At 38.7% G+C, this 14,145-nt stretch overlaps 1 protein-coding gene across 2 annotated transcripts in view; it reads left to right on the top strand.

Annotated features, from left to right (window-relative positions):
- The first annotated feature begins 285 nt into the window (after positions 1-285).
- ARMC2 (armadillo repeat containing 2) overlaps positions 286-14,145 on the top strand; it is a 69,043-nt gene continuing 55,183 nt past the window's right edge. For both annotated transcript variants that reach the window (XM_041414932.1, XM_041414931.1), the window contains exons 1-6: positions 286-425; positions 669-721; positions 3,212-3,459; positions 4,077-4,149; positions 6,332-6,503; positions 7,668-7,878. In XM_041414932.1, coding sequence (XP_041270866.1) covers positions 3,242-3,459; positions 4,077-4,149; positions 6,332-6,503; positions 7,668-7,878 — 674 coding nt within the window. In that variant the 5' untranslated portion in view covers positions 286-425; positions 669-721; positions 3,212-3,241. The remainder of the gene's footprint in view (positions 426-668; positions 722-3,211; positions 3,460-4,076; positions 4,150-6,331; positions 6,504-7,667; positions 7,879-14,145) is intronic.

Genomic DNA, 14,145 nt, shown 5'->3' with positions numbered 1-14,145 from the left:
CTGGCCCCGGAGGAGAGCTCTCCACCAGGCACCCACCGTCCTGCAGGCCAGCGCCCCGGCAGGAGCCTGCACGGGCACTGCCATGCCCGGGATGTGGGCACGCCATCCCTGGGATGCTGGGCATGCCATCCCTGGGATGTGGGTACGCCATCCCCGGGATCTGGGCACTGTCATCCTCGGGTTCTGGGCACTACCATTCCTGGGATCTGGGCCCCCCATCCCGGCCAGACAGCGGCCGCGCACGCGCCCGCGCGCGCAGGTGCTCGCGCGTGCGCCTCGGGCGGCTGAGGCAGGCCGGGGCCCTGCGGAGGCGCTGGCGGGTCCCGACCGAGTCCCCCGGGCAGCGCCCGGTGCCCCCGCCGGCCGTAGTGCTCGTCCCTGGGGGTGCCGCCTGGCCGGGCGGGGGCGAAGGGCCGGACTGTGCGGTAAGTCGGGCGGGAGGCTTTGGAAAGCGTCCGGAGACTGACAATCCCCGTGCCGCCTCCCGGCAGCTTTTCCGTGCTCGGGAGAGAGGCGTGATTGCCGGGTGTGGCTGGGACAGCGTTTACTCCGCCGGTGTTGCTTGTCTGGGGGGTTTCCCTGGGATGTGTTGTACCACGGCTCACCTGGAAACCTAACTGCGCTGAGAACTCAGCTCTCGTAACTTCGTTCTTGTTTCTCTTTGATAGCGATTTCTTTGCGTCAAAATTTCACCGGGGTGAAAGTGCACCAGTTGTGATTGGTAAGTTTCTGTTAATCAGAATTATGTCTAACAATAGCTGTTGTTCACACACTCCTGAAGGGAGGATTGAGTGAGGTGGGGGTCCATCTCTTCTACCGTGTCTGCAGTGAAAGGACGAGAGGAAATGGCCTTAAGCTGAGACGGGGGAGATGCAGATTCGATATTAGAAAAAGAAAATTCACTGTTAGGATGGCCATGCACTGGAATAGGTTAGCCAGGAAGGTGATGGAGTCACCAGCCTTGGACGAGTTTAGGAGGGGTCTGGATCTGGCACTGGTTGATGTAGATTAGGGAGTACAGGGGCAGTGCAGGGTTTGCTGGTGGACTTGATGATCTTAAAGGTCTCTTCCAACCTCAGTGATTCTGGGATTCTTAGTGAGTCTGTACCTGTGTGCTAACTGTTCTAGAGATTTGCCAGGGCAGACAGAACATGGATTTAGATGTCAGAGAGCAGAATGTTCATAGCTTGAATACAGAGCTTCTCTTCACTGTTCTTAGTGATTGCAAATACACCCGCTCTGCACCCTAGCAATTAAACCAGTCTTGAGATGGGAAAGAGGATGGCAGAGGCAGTGTGAGATGGCAGAGGCTGTGTGAGATGGCAGAGCCAGTGTGGTGCCATATCTGATGTAGCCAACCATGCTTCTCTAATCTTGACTGAGCTAAGAGCTGTGAGAGTACAGCTGTCTCACTTCTGCACGTGGCTGGCACTAATGTGTGGATCCTGTACTGCTTAAAATCTTTCTGTACAGCAAAGACCAGAATTCTGGAGTAAACAACTGGGGAATAAAGACAAGAGCCCAAGTATGGGTTTTCAGACACTGCTGTGATACTCTTCTACCTCACAGCAGAGAGGCAGAGAGGAGCTCTTGTGCAAGTTAAAGGCTACTTGGGAAATGGTGACAGTAGTGAGGGACAAGATCTGTGTGTACCAGTTATTATGCTGTCCCCGTTGACATGCAGTCTTCCCTCTATCTGTTTCCTGCTGGGACTGGAGAGTAAAAATTACAGAATCACAGAATATGCTGAGTTGGAAGGGACTCACAAGGACCATGAAGTCCAGCTCCTGGCCCTGCACAGGACCATTGCCAACTGTATCAGACATAAGGCCTACAGAGAAAACCTTCCACTTAAGGTGAAAATTCTGGCTCCCAGTAGCTGGAGGAATAGGGAATAGTAGTCTATCTTGCTTTTTTCAGTGAGAACTGACTGTATAGTTTTTTTTCTAAACAGACAGCTGCAGTGGAATTCCTTACTGTTTTTTTAACCACATTGTAATAGAGGGAAGAGTGAGGAGCATACAGAACAAAATTCAGTCACAGTGAAAACAAGTAATATATTAATGGTAGTTGGAAATATTAAAAACACTGATAGTCTCAGGCTCCTGATCTGTTCCTGAGGGTTTTATTATTATGCATCATTTAGTGAAAGAGTTGGTGCAGTTCTCCTTTTTTATATTTTTTGTCTCCAGTTTTATGTTGGGTGTGCAACAATGACAGACACTGCCAGAATGTGCTGGCTCTCAAAGAAAGAAGAAGCAGCTGGAAAAGTTAGACTGCAGAACAGGAATAATTGAACTAAGAAACTAAGGATATAAGATTTTTTTTTACTCCATAGTTTAGAAATAAGCCAGATGATGGTGTTTGATCTACTGTCAGTTCATTGTCATAAACTGTGTGAGAGAATAGAAGTTACCAGATGGTCTGAGTCACAGTGCAGAAACATATTTTTGTTTTTAGGTAAGCTTGAAAGGAGAAGAGGAATTTTGCATGCTGTAAGACTCATGATGAGTTTGCTGTAAAATGACAAGGATGATACCTACAGAGAACTGCACCATGATAGTGATGGGCTGTGGGTCCAGGGAGTGATGGAGCAAGTCTGTCACTGCCCACTGCATTTCCCAGAAACTACAGCAGGACAGAATACTAATTAGAAGTTTGGGTTTATAACTTGTATTGGTGTTATCTTTCTTTGCCTGTGCTTGGGGGTGGGTTGGGGAGTTGGATTGGAAAAGGAAAAAAATTGATTGCCTGTTCTTCCTTATCTCTGCTTATCAATTGCTGAAACTGTGCTTGCCCTTGGTAAGGTCGATAATATGTATCAGGGTTTTCTTAAGTTGGAAAAACCTGTCTCTTTGCAGCATATTATTGAATTCCTGTTTTGGCTGTGGTGTTTCCTAAGTAACTGGGTGTCAAGAAACAGATTTTCTATGGAATTGTAGAGGACCACATTTGGCCCATGAAGCACAGTGATGGATTTTAGTATCCTGTAGAAAAACTGAAGGTAGATCCTTCATGTCAGATGCTTTCTGGTTTTGAGTATTTTCCTACAGAACTGAAGAACAGAGAGGAAATGCATTATCAGTGTACCTTATTTCCCACTATTTCAGCACTGTCTAGGATTTACTGTGGTAGCATAACCAGTGATTAATTAATAGTTTGTAATTTAAAACTAGTATAATACTTTGTGCCATTTACATATATTTTCCAGTGGTCTTCCTGTGCAGTACTTTGCAGAGGAATGCAAGCTTCAAAGACTGAAAATAGAAGAAAAGCAGAACCATTCTACTGGCTGTCAGTGGCAAAGCCTAAGACCAGTTCTGAGATTGTAAATGAAGCCAGAGATGCCCTACAAACAGTAAAAACTCAAAGATTATTCACACCTACAGATGAACAAAGGAAACTTTTTGGGTCTCAATCGTCACAATGTCCTCAAAATAGACGCCCTGTACTTCTTAGGTACTGTGGCTTTAAGATGTTTTCAAATATCATTTAGCAGCAAGAGATTTGATTCTCTAATTATGCTTCTGGTGGTTATTTTCCCTGTGTTAATCTGTATTCCTAGTCACATCCTTTGCCTTCTTCTAATGATCTTTACTGTTGGTGTTATTCTGCATGTCCAGGAAGTTTCTCTGGATTAGAGCTACCAGAGGCAGTCACTACACTACTTTTTTATGTGTAAAATAGTATAAGAAAATAGTCTGTTACTTACCTTTTCTTGAGACAATTGAATGCTTTTAATTGAGATAGTCTTCAGCTTTTTTCCTAGAATATGTGAAAGCTTGCTTGTTTCCTATAGTGTATGGGCTAGATCTTTTTTCAGAACCTTCTGAGATCTTTTAAATGTGAAATTTTAGGTCCTGCAGTTTGAAATGCTCATTTTCAAACAAAGTTTTTGCTACCTCAAAATTATTTATGGTTGGAGTTTTGGTGCCGTGGTGTGCTCTTGTCACTTTTCCTTTCTTCCCTTTCCCCATATTCACTGGCAAAGGGAAGAAGCATGCAATTAAAAAAAACCAGCTGATCACACAACTCTGCATCTGCTTTATTCTAACTATGTTCAATTTCTTCATTAGTCTTGATACATCCAGTTCTGATTTGCCTGAATCAAGACCGAATTCTGCTGTTCGTCTAAGTCCACTGACTCATGTAAGTACTCTGGAAATAACTCATGCACTACTGATATAAAAATATGTGTCTTGGTAGTGTTAGGAAAATAAATGGTTTATAGACATTGGGGGAAAATGGAGGCTTGTTGTAACATTAGTCTGAGACTTATAAAGTCAGTTTTGTCATTTTTCCTCCAAAAGAAACCCAAAAATAATTTAAACTGCTTAACTATTGCTGTATTACTTTGTGACTCAAAGTGGCATTAACAAGAATTGGAAGACTGATACTTGAGTCAGCTTTCTTGTGAAATAGGTGAAGTTCATGAGCGTAAACATGTGCCAACAGCGTGCCCTGGCTGTTAAGAAAGTGGCTGATGGTATCTGGGGCTGCATTAGGAGGAGTGTTGGCAGCAGGTTGAGGGAAGTGATCCTTCCTCTCTGCTTAACACTGGTAAGGCCACACCTGGAGTTCTGTATGCAGTTCTGGGCTCCACAATATGAGAAAGACATGGAGCTACTGGAGAGAATCTGATGAACGTCCCCAAAGGTGATGAAGGGACAGGAAGAGATTAGAATGTTCAGCCTGGAGAAGACCAAGGGAGGACCTTATCCATGGATGTAAATACCGGAAAGGCAGATGCAAAGAGGACGGGACCAGCCTCTTTGCAGCAACTGGACCAGAGGCAGAGGGCACAAACTAGGGCACAGGATGTTTCCTCTGAAACTCAGGAAACAGTTTTCCTGCTGTGAGGTGATAAGGCCTTGGCACAGCTTGTCCAGAGATCTTCAGAAGTTTCTTGGGCATGGTCCTGGGCAACTGAGTTTAGGTGACTGTAGTTGAATACAGGGCTTGGACCTCCAGAGGTCCTTTCCAACCTCATCTATTCTGTGGTTCTGCGAACAGTAACTTGAAGGTAACTAGGTTCCTTTCTATTTGGCTTACATTTCTATAAGATGTTATGATTGTAGTTTATTTCAAAACAGATAGAGGTCTTTTAAGAGCCACTTTTCTTCCTCTGTGAAAGCTGTGAATTGTTTTCAATTTATAAGTGTATCTGCTCTTTCACAGTTTTTTTTATATTTGGTCTTTAAATATAGGATTAAGTCACGACTGTTTGTTCAGTACCCAAGATAACAGAGTGTGCTATAGCAATTAAATGTGCTTACTGTATACATTGCTTTTTCCAGACAGGAACCTTTAGGAAATTCTTTAGGAAATTAGGGGAAATATCCAAGAAATTTTATACTTTAGTAATTTGGATAAGGGAATGTATTTACATGAATCAAGTTTAAAAATTCTGAGCATGCTTCTCTTTAGATTAAGTATATCAACATTTGGATTTAAGAACTGGTGTTAAATTTTCATGTATTTTGTGAGAGTGGAAAAAAATAGAGAAAACTACTGACCAATGCAAAACATGCCTTTTTTTTTTTTTCCTTTATCAATGGCTGTAAATTAATACACTGTAAATTAAGAGTTTGTATTAATTATGGTGGTTGTAAGTAGTCAGTCTCACCTGTTGGCTCCTTAATACTGTGGAGAGCTCTGAAGGATTGGCTGGAGACTTTCTAGTGGATTCTTTATTTTAAAGAGATTGGTATTGATTTTAGAGGTCAGTGCTTTTATGTAGGTCAAGGGCACAGCAAATGCTTGATACTAGAGATTCAGGGACTTGTTCATCTCCTCTAAGGTGCAAGATACTGACATGAAACTAGGACTTGCATGTCTCTGGATCTGCATGATTTGTCTCAGTGTGATAGAAAGTAGTACATATGATGTGAATGTATTTGGAGTGTTTTGGAAATACTGTTTTAATGCTCCAATGCAAACCAAAGAATAGATGTATCTAGAATTGTCAGCAATAGTCATTGGCACAATATTTTCTTTGATAAATAAGCTTGCTGCAGATGTAGTTAAATGAGTACTTAGGAGGAATAAATAATTCTGAGTTCTACTCAAGCTAGGTTTTGTTTTCTGCATCCCCTGAATGTTGGCTTTCTATGGTGATAATGGTATAGACATCTGGTTTGTTTGGTGGAACAGTATCATTAGATTCAGGATATGAAAATTTCTTAATGAGCAAGCCAGTGTAACTTCTGTTCTAGTTTGAACTTAGTCCTTTGTTAGAAGTTATGTGGGTTTCTTTTTCTTTATTTTTTACTTAAATGAAAATTAAATTATCTGTGCTTTTGTTTAAAAGTCTTCTTTATTTTTGTCACAGAAACCAGTAGTAATAATTTCTGAAAAAAAAGATGAAGCTTCTTCTGTTTTCCATCCAACACCTCCTGCTGATGCTGCAGAGGTTAGAAAAGTCAGCAGTGCTTGCAAAGGCTTATTTAGAACACCTTCTCTGAAAGATTTATTTTCTGCTAAGGTGGTTCCTCTGGATCAGAGTAAGAATGTTTTGATGCATATTATTTGCTAGAAAGATAACTGCATGATGGGTTTTAATATTGGTAATTACATGAATTATTAATACATTAAAGGACTTGTGTGTCCTTTCAGTGGGAATTCTGGAAGTATTTAAATAGGTTTAAGGCAGTTTTGAAACTGTGGCTTCCCAAAATTATGCTGGCTTGCACTACTGAAAATGAGTTGAAAACTACTGAGGTGCCTCTTCTTCCTATAGGTTTCCAAGTAATGGAATCTACTGGAAGTTGTCATCAGTGAGTAAAATTAACATTAAATGCTGACATGCTTGAAGAGATAATGAGATGCCATCATCTAAGGAGATTCCCTGACGGATTATTGAGCCTAAAAGGAGGAATAAAAAGAAATTATATGTCTTGACAGGCCTCCAACTACATCATATTTGTTGTTAAGACTTTCATTAGTGGTGATTTAATAAAGGTCACCAAATGTGGGATTTAAAAGTAATTTTCTTGAAGATGGGAAATGGCATCTTGGCTTCCTGCATGTTGGCTCATAATAAAGTGTGCTGGGACTGTATTTCAGAAGACTCATTTATAATGACAGTTCTTATATTGTCCAGGATTGTTATTTACATTATAACTGAATATCTCACTTTTTACCTACTAAACTTTACTTAATTTTTATGTATTTATTCTATAAATATACATTTATATAATGTGTCATTTCATATAACCTTAATAAGCTGGTGTTACTTATTGAAGAAGTTGAGAAGGTAGTGTACTTGTCTCCTGCCTTGGTCTCCTCCCATTTTGGGATCATGGAAATGTTATGTGTTATCTTATTTGTGGAGGTTCTTCTTGTATGTACATAGAAGCTACAGGATTAACAGCTACCTTTTTCCTGAGTTCCTTCATAATATTCAGGTCCTGAAATACAATCACTTTTTTTCTCCAGGTACAATCCACCTATTTGTAAAAGGGAAATAAAGAAGATGAAATATTAAAACTTTAAACACAACCCCAAAAGACTTTAAGAGATACTGTTCATAAGAAGACATTGACTACCTTACTCTCAATAGTCTAAAGCTTTCTCACCTTTTAAATTGATACAAATTTTGTTAATGTAACACAACAAGTAGTAATTAATAACACTTGAACAAAATGCGTTCTCTTTGACTATTTCAGATGGAGTGAAACTTGATTTTGAAGAGCCACCTATGATGATGAACAGTCTTGACAGAAGTAATAATAACTGCTTAGCAGAACAAAAGTTGTACACATCATTTAATGATGAGAGTAGACAATTAATTTGTAATGAACATACCAGCAGATCAGGAAGTGAAGACTCCATGGAAGGAACACCAGGAAACTTTTCACTTCAGCTGCAAGGAGAAAGGTTAGCATTGGTCAAGTATGGTAATGTGCATTTTCCAGACAACCTTCTTCCTAGGTACTCAATTGTGCAAGTATCAAAATGCTTAAAATTAATGATATTTGAAGATAACATTACGTGTGCTTTAAAATGAAATTGTGTTTGGGTTATTAGAAAAATTGACATTTCTTCTTTTAGGAAGTTTCTACATTCAAAAGACAAATTTGTAAAATATTGTTGGTAGAAATTTGTTCAATGTGATTTGTTTGATCATGAACATTTCAAAACCAGGTCCTCAAAGAAATCCTCAAGTAAAATCCTCAAGTTTAAATTTAATGTGCTTTCTTTTGTAGTTTAGTCCTGTTGTTTTAAAGTGCTATACCATCTTCACCTAGCTTGACAGATGAGTAGAGCCATGCTTTCAGTTCTGGTATGTGATCATACACCAAAACCAGTCTAAAACTCTTCAGCAATAGAAGCAGAATTTTTTGTGACTTCGAATTTTTAGGGGTTTTTTTTGCATGACCAAATAGATGTAAGAGATTAATGAGACTCACATGCCTGTAGTCTGTTTTTACTGGACCTGGAATATCATATCCATTCTTTAATTCATAATTAAATAATTTTTCTTTTGATTCAGATGTGAATTCTTGCACAGGGAGGAATAGTCCTGTGGCACTGTATATAGTTGGTGTATCAGTCGCTGCATTAGCAGTCAGATGAACAACTGTTTTGTGGTAATAACATTGACAGATCTGGCAATCTCAGCAACAAGGAATGAAAACCACTTTATTTTCAAAACACATCCTTGTAAAACTTGTTCACTATTAAAAATACGTATTTGACAGTAGATATCTTTTTTCTAGCATGTTTGTATGCTTAGGGAAAAGCTATTTCCCTGGATATTCTTAAGCACCTTTGATATTAAAGATTATGTTCTTAATTTTATAAAATGAAAGGCCTTTCGTTTACTAACTTGATGATAGCACTTAATAGTTTAAGAGAATGTTGTCCATTGAGGCTGTTATAATAAATGATACCTAACAGAGCTATCATAGGACTCTTATATTAAACGGTAAGCAGGACTTCTAAAAAAGATTCTAAAAGAATAAAGACTTGTTATATAGCAAAGAAAAAACTCCATGAGTGTGGAGGAAGAATGAGAAAAAAAGAGCGGAGATGAAAAATGTAGGTGAAAAAAGAAAAGCACCAAAGAGAATACTTTACTGCAATATAATTTTCTCTCTTTAAAATCAGTGATCTAATAACTTCTTAGATAAAGACTAGTTGGATTATCATACTACATAAATTACTGTAGTTTGAATTTTATTTAATAAAGGTGTGGTGTGAAGTACTTCAGTGTTGCAGTGGAAATGGATTGATCCTTTGTGGAATATGCATCCTGCTGTGTTCAGTTCTGCTTTCTGTTTGGGTTGCTGTTTTGGTTGATGGTGTCCAAGTGCCTCTAACAGGAAAGGGTCAGTTGATATTTTTGCTAATTCAAAAGGATGACCTTCCTTCTCAGTCATAATTTTAAGACTTGCGTGTATAATTGAACAGCTAACCCATGAGGCACGCTTCCTGTCTGTTCAAAATTGTACACAGCTCCTTATCAGAACAAGAGCTCTGGAAATTTTTAGTTTTGCATTTTTGTTACTGGTGCTTTTTGCAATCATGAATCTCATACATCAATTAAATTAGATCTCAAATTACTGGCCTTAACATAATACAAGAGACTGCTTTCCAATATTGTTCTGACTGGTTTTCTCCAAAATGGAAGAGAAATATAACATTCCTCCATCCTTCGGTGTTGAATGCAAGATCTGTATTTTTGAATGGCCCATTTTTACCTCTCCTGTGAGTCCTCTTCTGTGTACTCAAGTCGGAGCTGATTTTTGCCAATGCTTAGGAAGCAAAGCTTCCTGACACCATTTAGGTGCTCATATGGCTTAGAGCACCACGGGTATCTGCAATGCTGCAAGATGCACAAGAGTAATACAAAATGCTTTCCCTTTAGCCTCAGACAAAGGTCTCTCATCTGTATCAGCCCAGGCAGTTCATGCCATCATGTGATGGGTGTGGATCATCTCAGCTGCTCTCATAGGTTGTATCTTCTTGCTAAGACCAAACACATCAGTCCAGTGTTTGTGTATGATACTACACAAGTCAGGCAGACCTTGTTCTGTGTGCTTGGGTGATGTCATTCTTCATCTGACACAGCAGTTGAAAGGTACCACAAACCTAGCCTTCCATATAGTTTGTTGAGTTTGGTCTTCATGATAGTTGTATGTAAATAGCTCCAGAACCATATAGGGGCCATTGCAGTGAGAGATTTGGCATTCTTTCTCAGTAGAACATGTCTACTAGATGATTGTAAGGTTAGATTTCATCTGGTTCTGTATCATAAATACTTGAGGCATTTTGTATAGGGTTACAAGATATTTTCTATTTAAAGTACATTGCATTCAGGAGTAATAGGATGAAAGCTTAAAGGAATGTCAAATCTTTTATTATCTAGTGTCCTGTCATTTCCTATATGAAGCAGGTGTCAACCTCAATTCTGTATCACCGTGACTTAAAATCCTTGCAGGAATTAAGCAAGAGGGTTGTAGATATAGTACACTTCATAAACGGAAAGCGTGGGACTTCCTACTCCCCTTTCCCTACAGTTCCTATACATGTACTGAAATAACTTCCCTAATGAAACTGTGTTTCTGCTAATGAGGAAACAGTAGAGCATGGCAAAATAGCATGGCAGATTCCTGCCATTAGTGCTACTATATTTATTTTAAAGACAATAGAAGGGAGATGTTCCATTCCAACAAGAGACTTGATCACTTTCTGTCTCACATTCTTTTGTTGTCTCCAAGACTGAAGAAAAGAATGAACAGTGCTAGTGAAATCACAGCTGCCTTGTAAAGGTACTGGAGGAAAAAAGAAAACTACCTTTTGAGGGGAAAAGCCATTTGCCATTTTGTTTGCAATTCTGTTTTGCAAATAACCTTCTAGATGTAATAGAATAGGTATATTAATTGAAGCAGATTGAACTTATTGACATATTGCCTCAGGAAAGCTAGGAACAATTTCTGGCAATCATAAGGAAGCTCAGTTTTGTTTACATCTTCCTCTAACCATTGTGCCTTGCCATCTATTGTGATTGCTATAGAAGTGAAACTTCTAAAATGTTTTCTGCATTCATATATTTCAAGAGAAGTGTCAACAGTGATGGCAGATTTGCTGATGAAGAGCAACAGTTTCCTGGGTGTGAAAGAATGATGATTTTTTTTTTCCTACTCCAATTTCTCAGTATTCTGAAAGCTTAGATGTCATTCCAGGTCTTCTTAAAAGCAGAGCCTTGAGTGAGGAAGAGTTTGCAGGCAAACAGTTCATTCCCAAGTGGCCTGTTCTTTTTTAATGAGTGAGTTTTATGAAGAGCTACAAAAGGAATAGCAGGTACTGTAAAGAAGATATACTGTGCCCTGTTTCCTCTCACCATTGCTCTCTTTATTAATTGCCTATTTTACCGTATCCTTGAAATCTATTCTTCTTCCATGAGAGTAGTTTCTCTTTCTTGTGCTTTTTTAGAGTTTTGGAATATTTCAATAGAAAATTATAAAAGCAAAGGATTAAATGGTAAAGTGAATCATATATTCATAGAATAGGGTGGGTTTGAGGGAACTGCTGGAAATTACTTCTCTCTGGTTACTTAAACTACCTTCACATCTGTGCTTAAAATATGCACTCTTTCTCTTCAAAGAAAAGGATTCCCACAAAGGAGAGAGATTTTTTTTTTTCCTGAGGGGAACACTTATTCTGTTTTGTTCTGGATGATTTTTTTGAAATTTGTGATACGGTGTGGCGATTGGTTTGAAGTACGGTGTAGCTGACTCTCCAGCATTTTTATCTTTTTCTTTTTTTTTAAATTATGTATATTGACAACTTTTGGAATTCTCATAAAGACAGGGAAACAGAAAATTAACCTGCTCCCAACTAATCGTTATCTATTTCTGCCTCAGTTCCACTGGCTATTTGGACCACTGATTTCAGAAAGAAACAATTGAGTGGTGGGAAATCCTTCATAGGAGGAGCTTTCTACAGTGTTTTCCAGATTGTGGCACCTACTCTTTAAAGAAGGTGCCTGGTTTGGTATAGGGTTAAGGAATACTGAGAGAACACTGGGAAAGAAGAATTCTTTTTTTCAGAACTTGTTACAGACTTCTAAAGAATAGGGTAAGAGTTAACTTTTATCTCTGGTCTCTTAGCTCAGAAAAGAGACAGAGGAGTTTAGGCTCATTTTTACCCTGTACTCTAAAGAGTCTTTCCACTCTAGCGCTTAGTTTTAGGCCAGTGTAATTGGTCTCCAAATCTGGGAGATCTAGGTCTTGAGAGTCCTTAATACCAACTGAATTGCAATTCTGGAATGGGAAAGTGTGCCATGCAAAGGGTAGACAAGAAATGTCAGTTCAGTCTAGGTAGACCTGTAGTAACAATGGATTTAAATTTATTTTCTGTTTAGAAATGCAATGTTTATTCAAGATTCAAGTTAGGAAGATGATGCGGGTGTGGTTTTCAGACTCAAATATATTTAGGCTAATGTTCTAGATACTTTTTATGGTTAGAATTAGACTGTCAATTGTCTGGTTGCCTAAAGATACTCTGTCACAAATAGATACCATTAATATTTTCAATATTAGACAGAATATGCAGAGACTGTGAAGAATAAAAAGGATAAGGATAGACGTTTTTCATCAACCTTGATTATTATTTTGTCATACTGTTTAACATGTGCATGAGGGTCTCCATCAACAGCCTGTATAAATAAGAAATACTGTACTTTTTGTCGCTGCAGTTGTCATAAGAACTGAGTGAGCTATTCCCATGATTGTGTTTACAGGATTGTTATTTACTCATCTTTAGGATGACTCAGAGAGTGGGTCTATTTGTCAATATATTTTTACAAATTATGTTGTCTTTCTACTAGTTATATTTTCTCATATCAGTGGTATCAGTTATATAGTTGATTATAGTTTTCACTCCCTTTGTTTTTTTCTCTTCTTATGATGTTCCTTACAATCCTCTGCAGTTCCTGAAATAATTTCAGAACATCTACATTACCAGATTTTAAATTATTTTCATGCTTTTGAGAAGTTTTGTGGATGAGAAATAAAATTGACTCAAATTGTGTGTAATTGGCTTAATACTTTATTTTATATCTCTTTTAGCTCTCTGCCAGTAATTTTGTCTCCATTGTTTTTTTGAAAAGGAAAATAGTCTTTAAAAATTGAGCTATTATACTGCTTTTTTTTTTCCTTTGAGGCGTATATCCAGATTGTGTTTATCTGTCTTGTTTGTCCCTCAGATGACATCACAGAATAGAAGATTCTGTGGTAGCTGAGCAAAATAGGGACAGATTCTCTTAAGTGGCTCAGTGAAGGTCAATTGTTTGTCTAAAAGGATAGAGTGCTTTTCAAGTGCTAAGTTATGGGTCAGGAAGGAATCAATTGGTTTGTAATAAAAAACATATTCCCTACTATTCAAATAATGAAAGACAATACCAGAAACTAATTCTGATGTCCTTCTGGCAATATGAAATATCTGGATAGTATAATGAAATTGGAATAAAGGGATTAATGAGAAATGCAAATGTTAATTGGTATGTGGAAAAATTAATTTCTGTGAGAGTATATGACAAAACTAAATACTATTTTTTCTCATTTTGCCAAAAGCTAAAAACACTTCCTACTAGTTGCTTTGGCAAAAATACTGAAATGTTGTTTATACTTCCTTTCAAAGTCTACAGGGCAATGTCTTGTTAACATCAGTAATTTTGGTTTAGAGTTAAAACTCTTGTTTCTTGATCACTAAACACTTACAGTGGAGGAATCATGGTAGCAGGGATTGTGTTCTGAAGCACTGGCTCCTAAAAGCATTGTGTAAATGAACCTGCTCTGAGAAGATCCATTTCAGTTTCTCTCACTTGCTGCAGCTCTGCATCTGACTCCTCCCCTTCTTTGCCTGGGGGCCTTGCACCACTTTGTCCCTTGCTGCTGATTCAGCGTTTGCTCCATTGTCCTTAGTGCCCTAATTCCCAGGATCACCATTAGCTCCTTTAACTTTCTCTGGAGCCGCTACTGTTCTTTTTGAGACAAAGCTGCTGAGTTTGGCTGTGCCCTGATAAACTTGGTCTAGAGTCCTCCTTATCTTTGCACAGTGCTCCACAGTGCTCCTGCCCAGAGATCTGACAGGCTGTTCATGAGACCACCGTTCTGAATAATTTTTTAAAAAGTGCTG

The sequence above is a fragment of the Onychostruthus taczanowskii genome, unplaced genomic scaffold (genome assembly GCF_017590055.1).
Source record: "Onychostruthus taczanowskii isolate IOZ18803 unplaced genomic scaffold, ASM1759005v1 scaffold48, whole genome shotgun sequence".
Lineage (NCBI taxonomy): Eukaryota > Metazoa > Chordata > Aves > Passeriformes > Passeridae > Onychostruthus > Onychostruthus taczanowskii.
The sequence above is the reverse complement of the archived record's forward strand: the minus strand, read 5'-3'. Positions and strand labels throughout refer to the sequence as shown.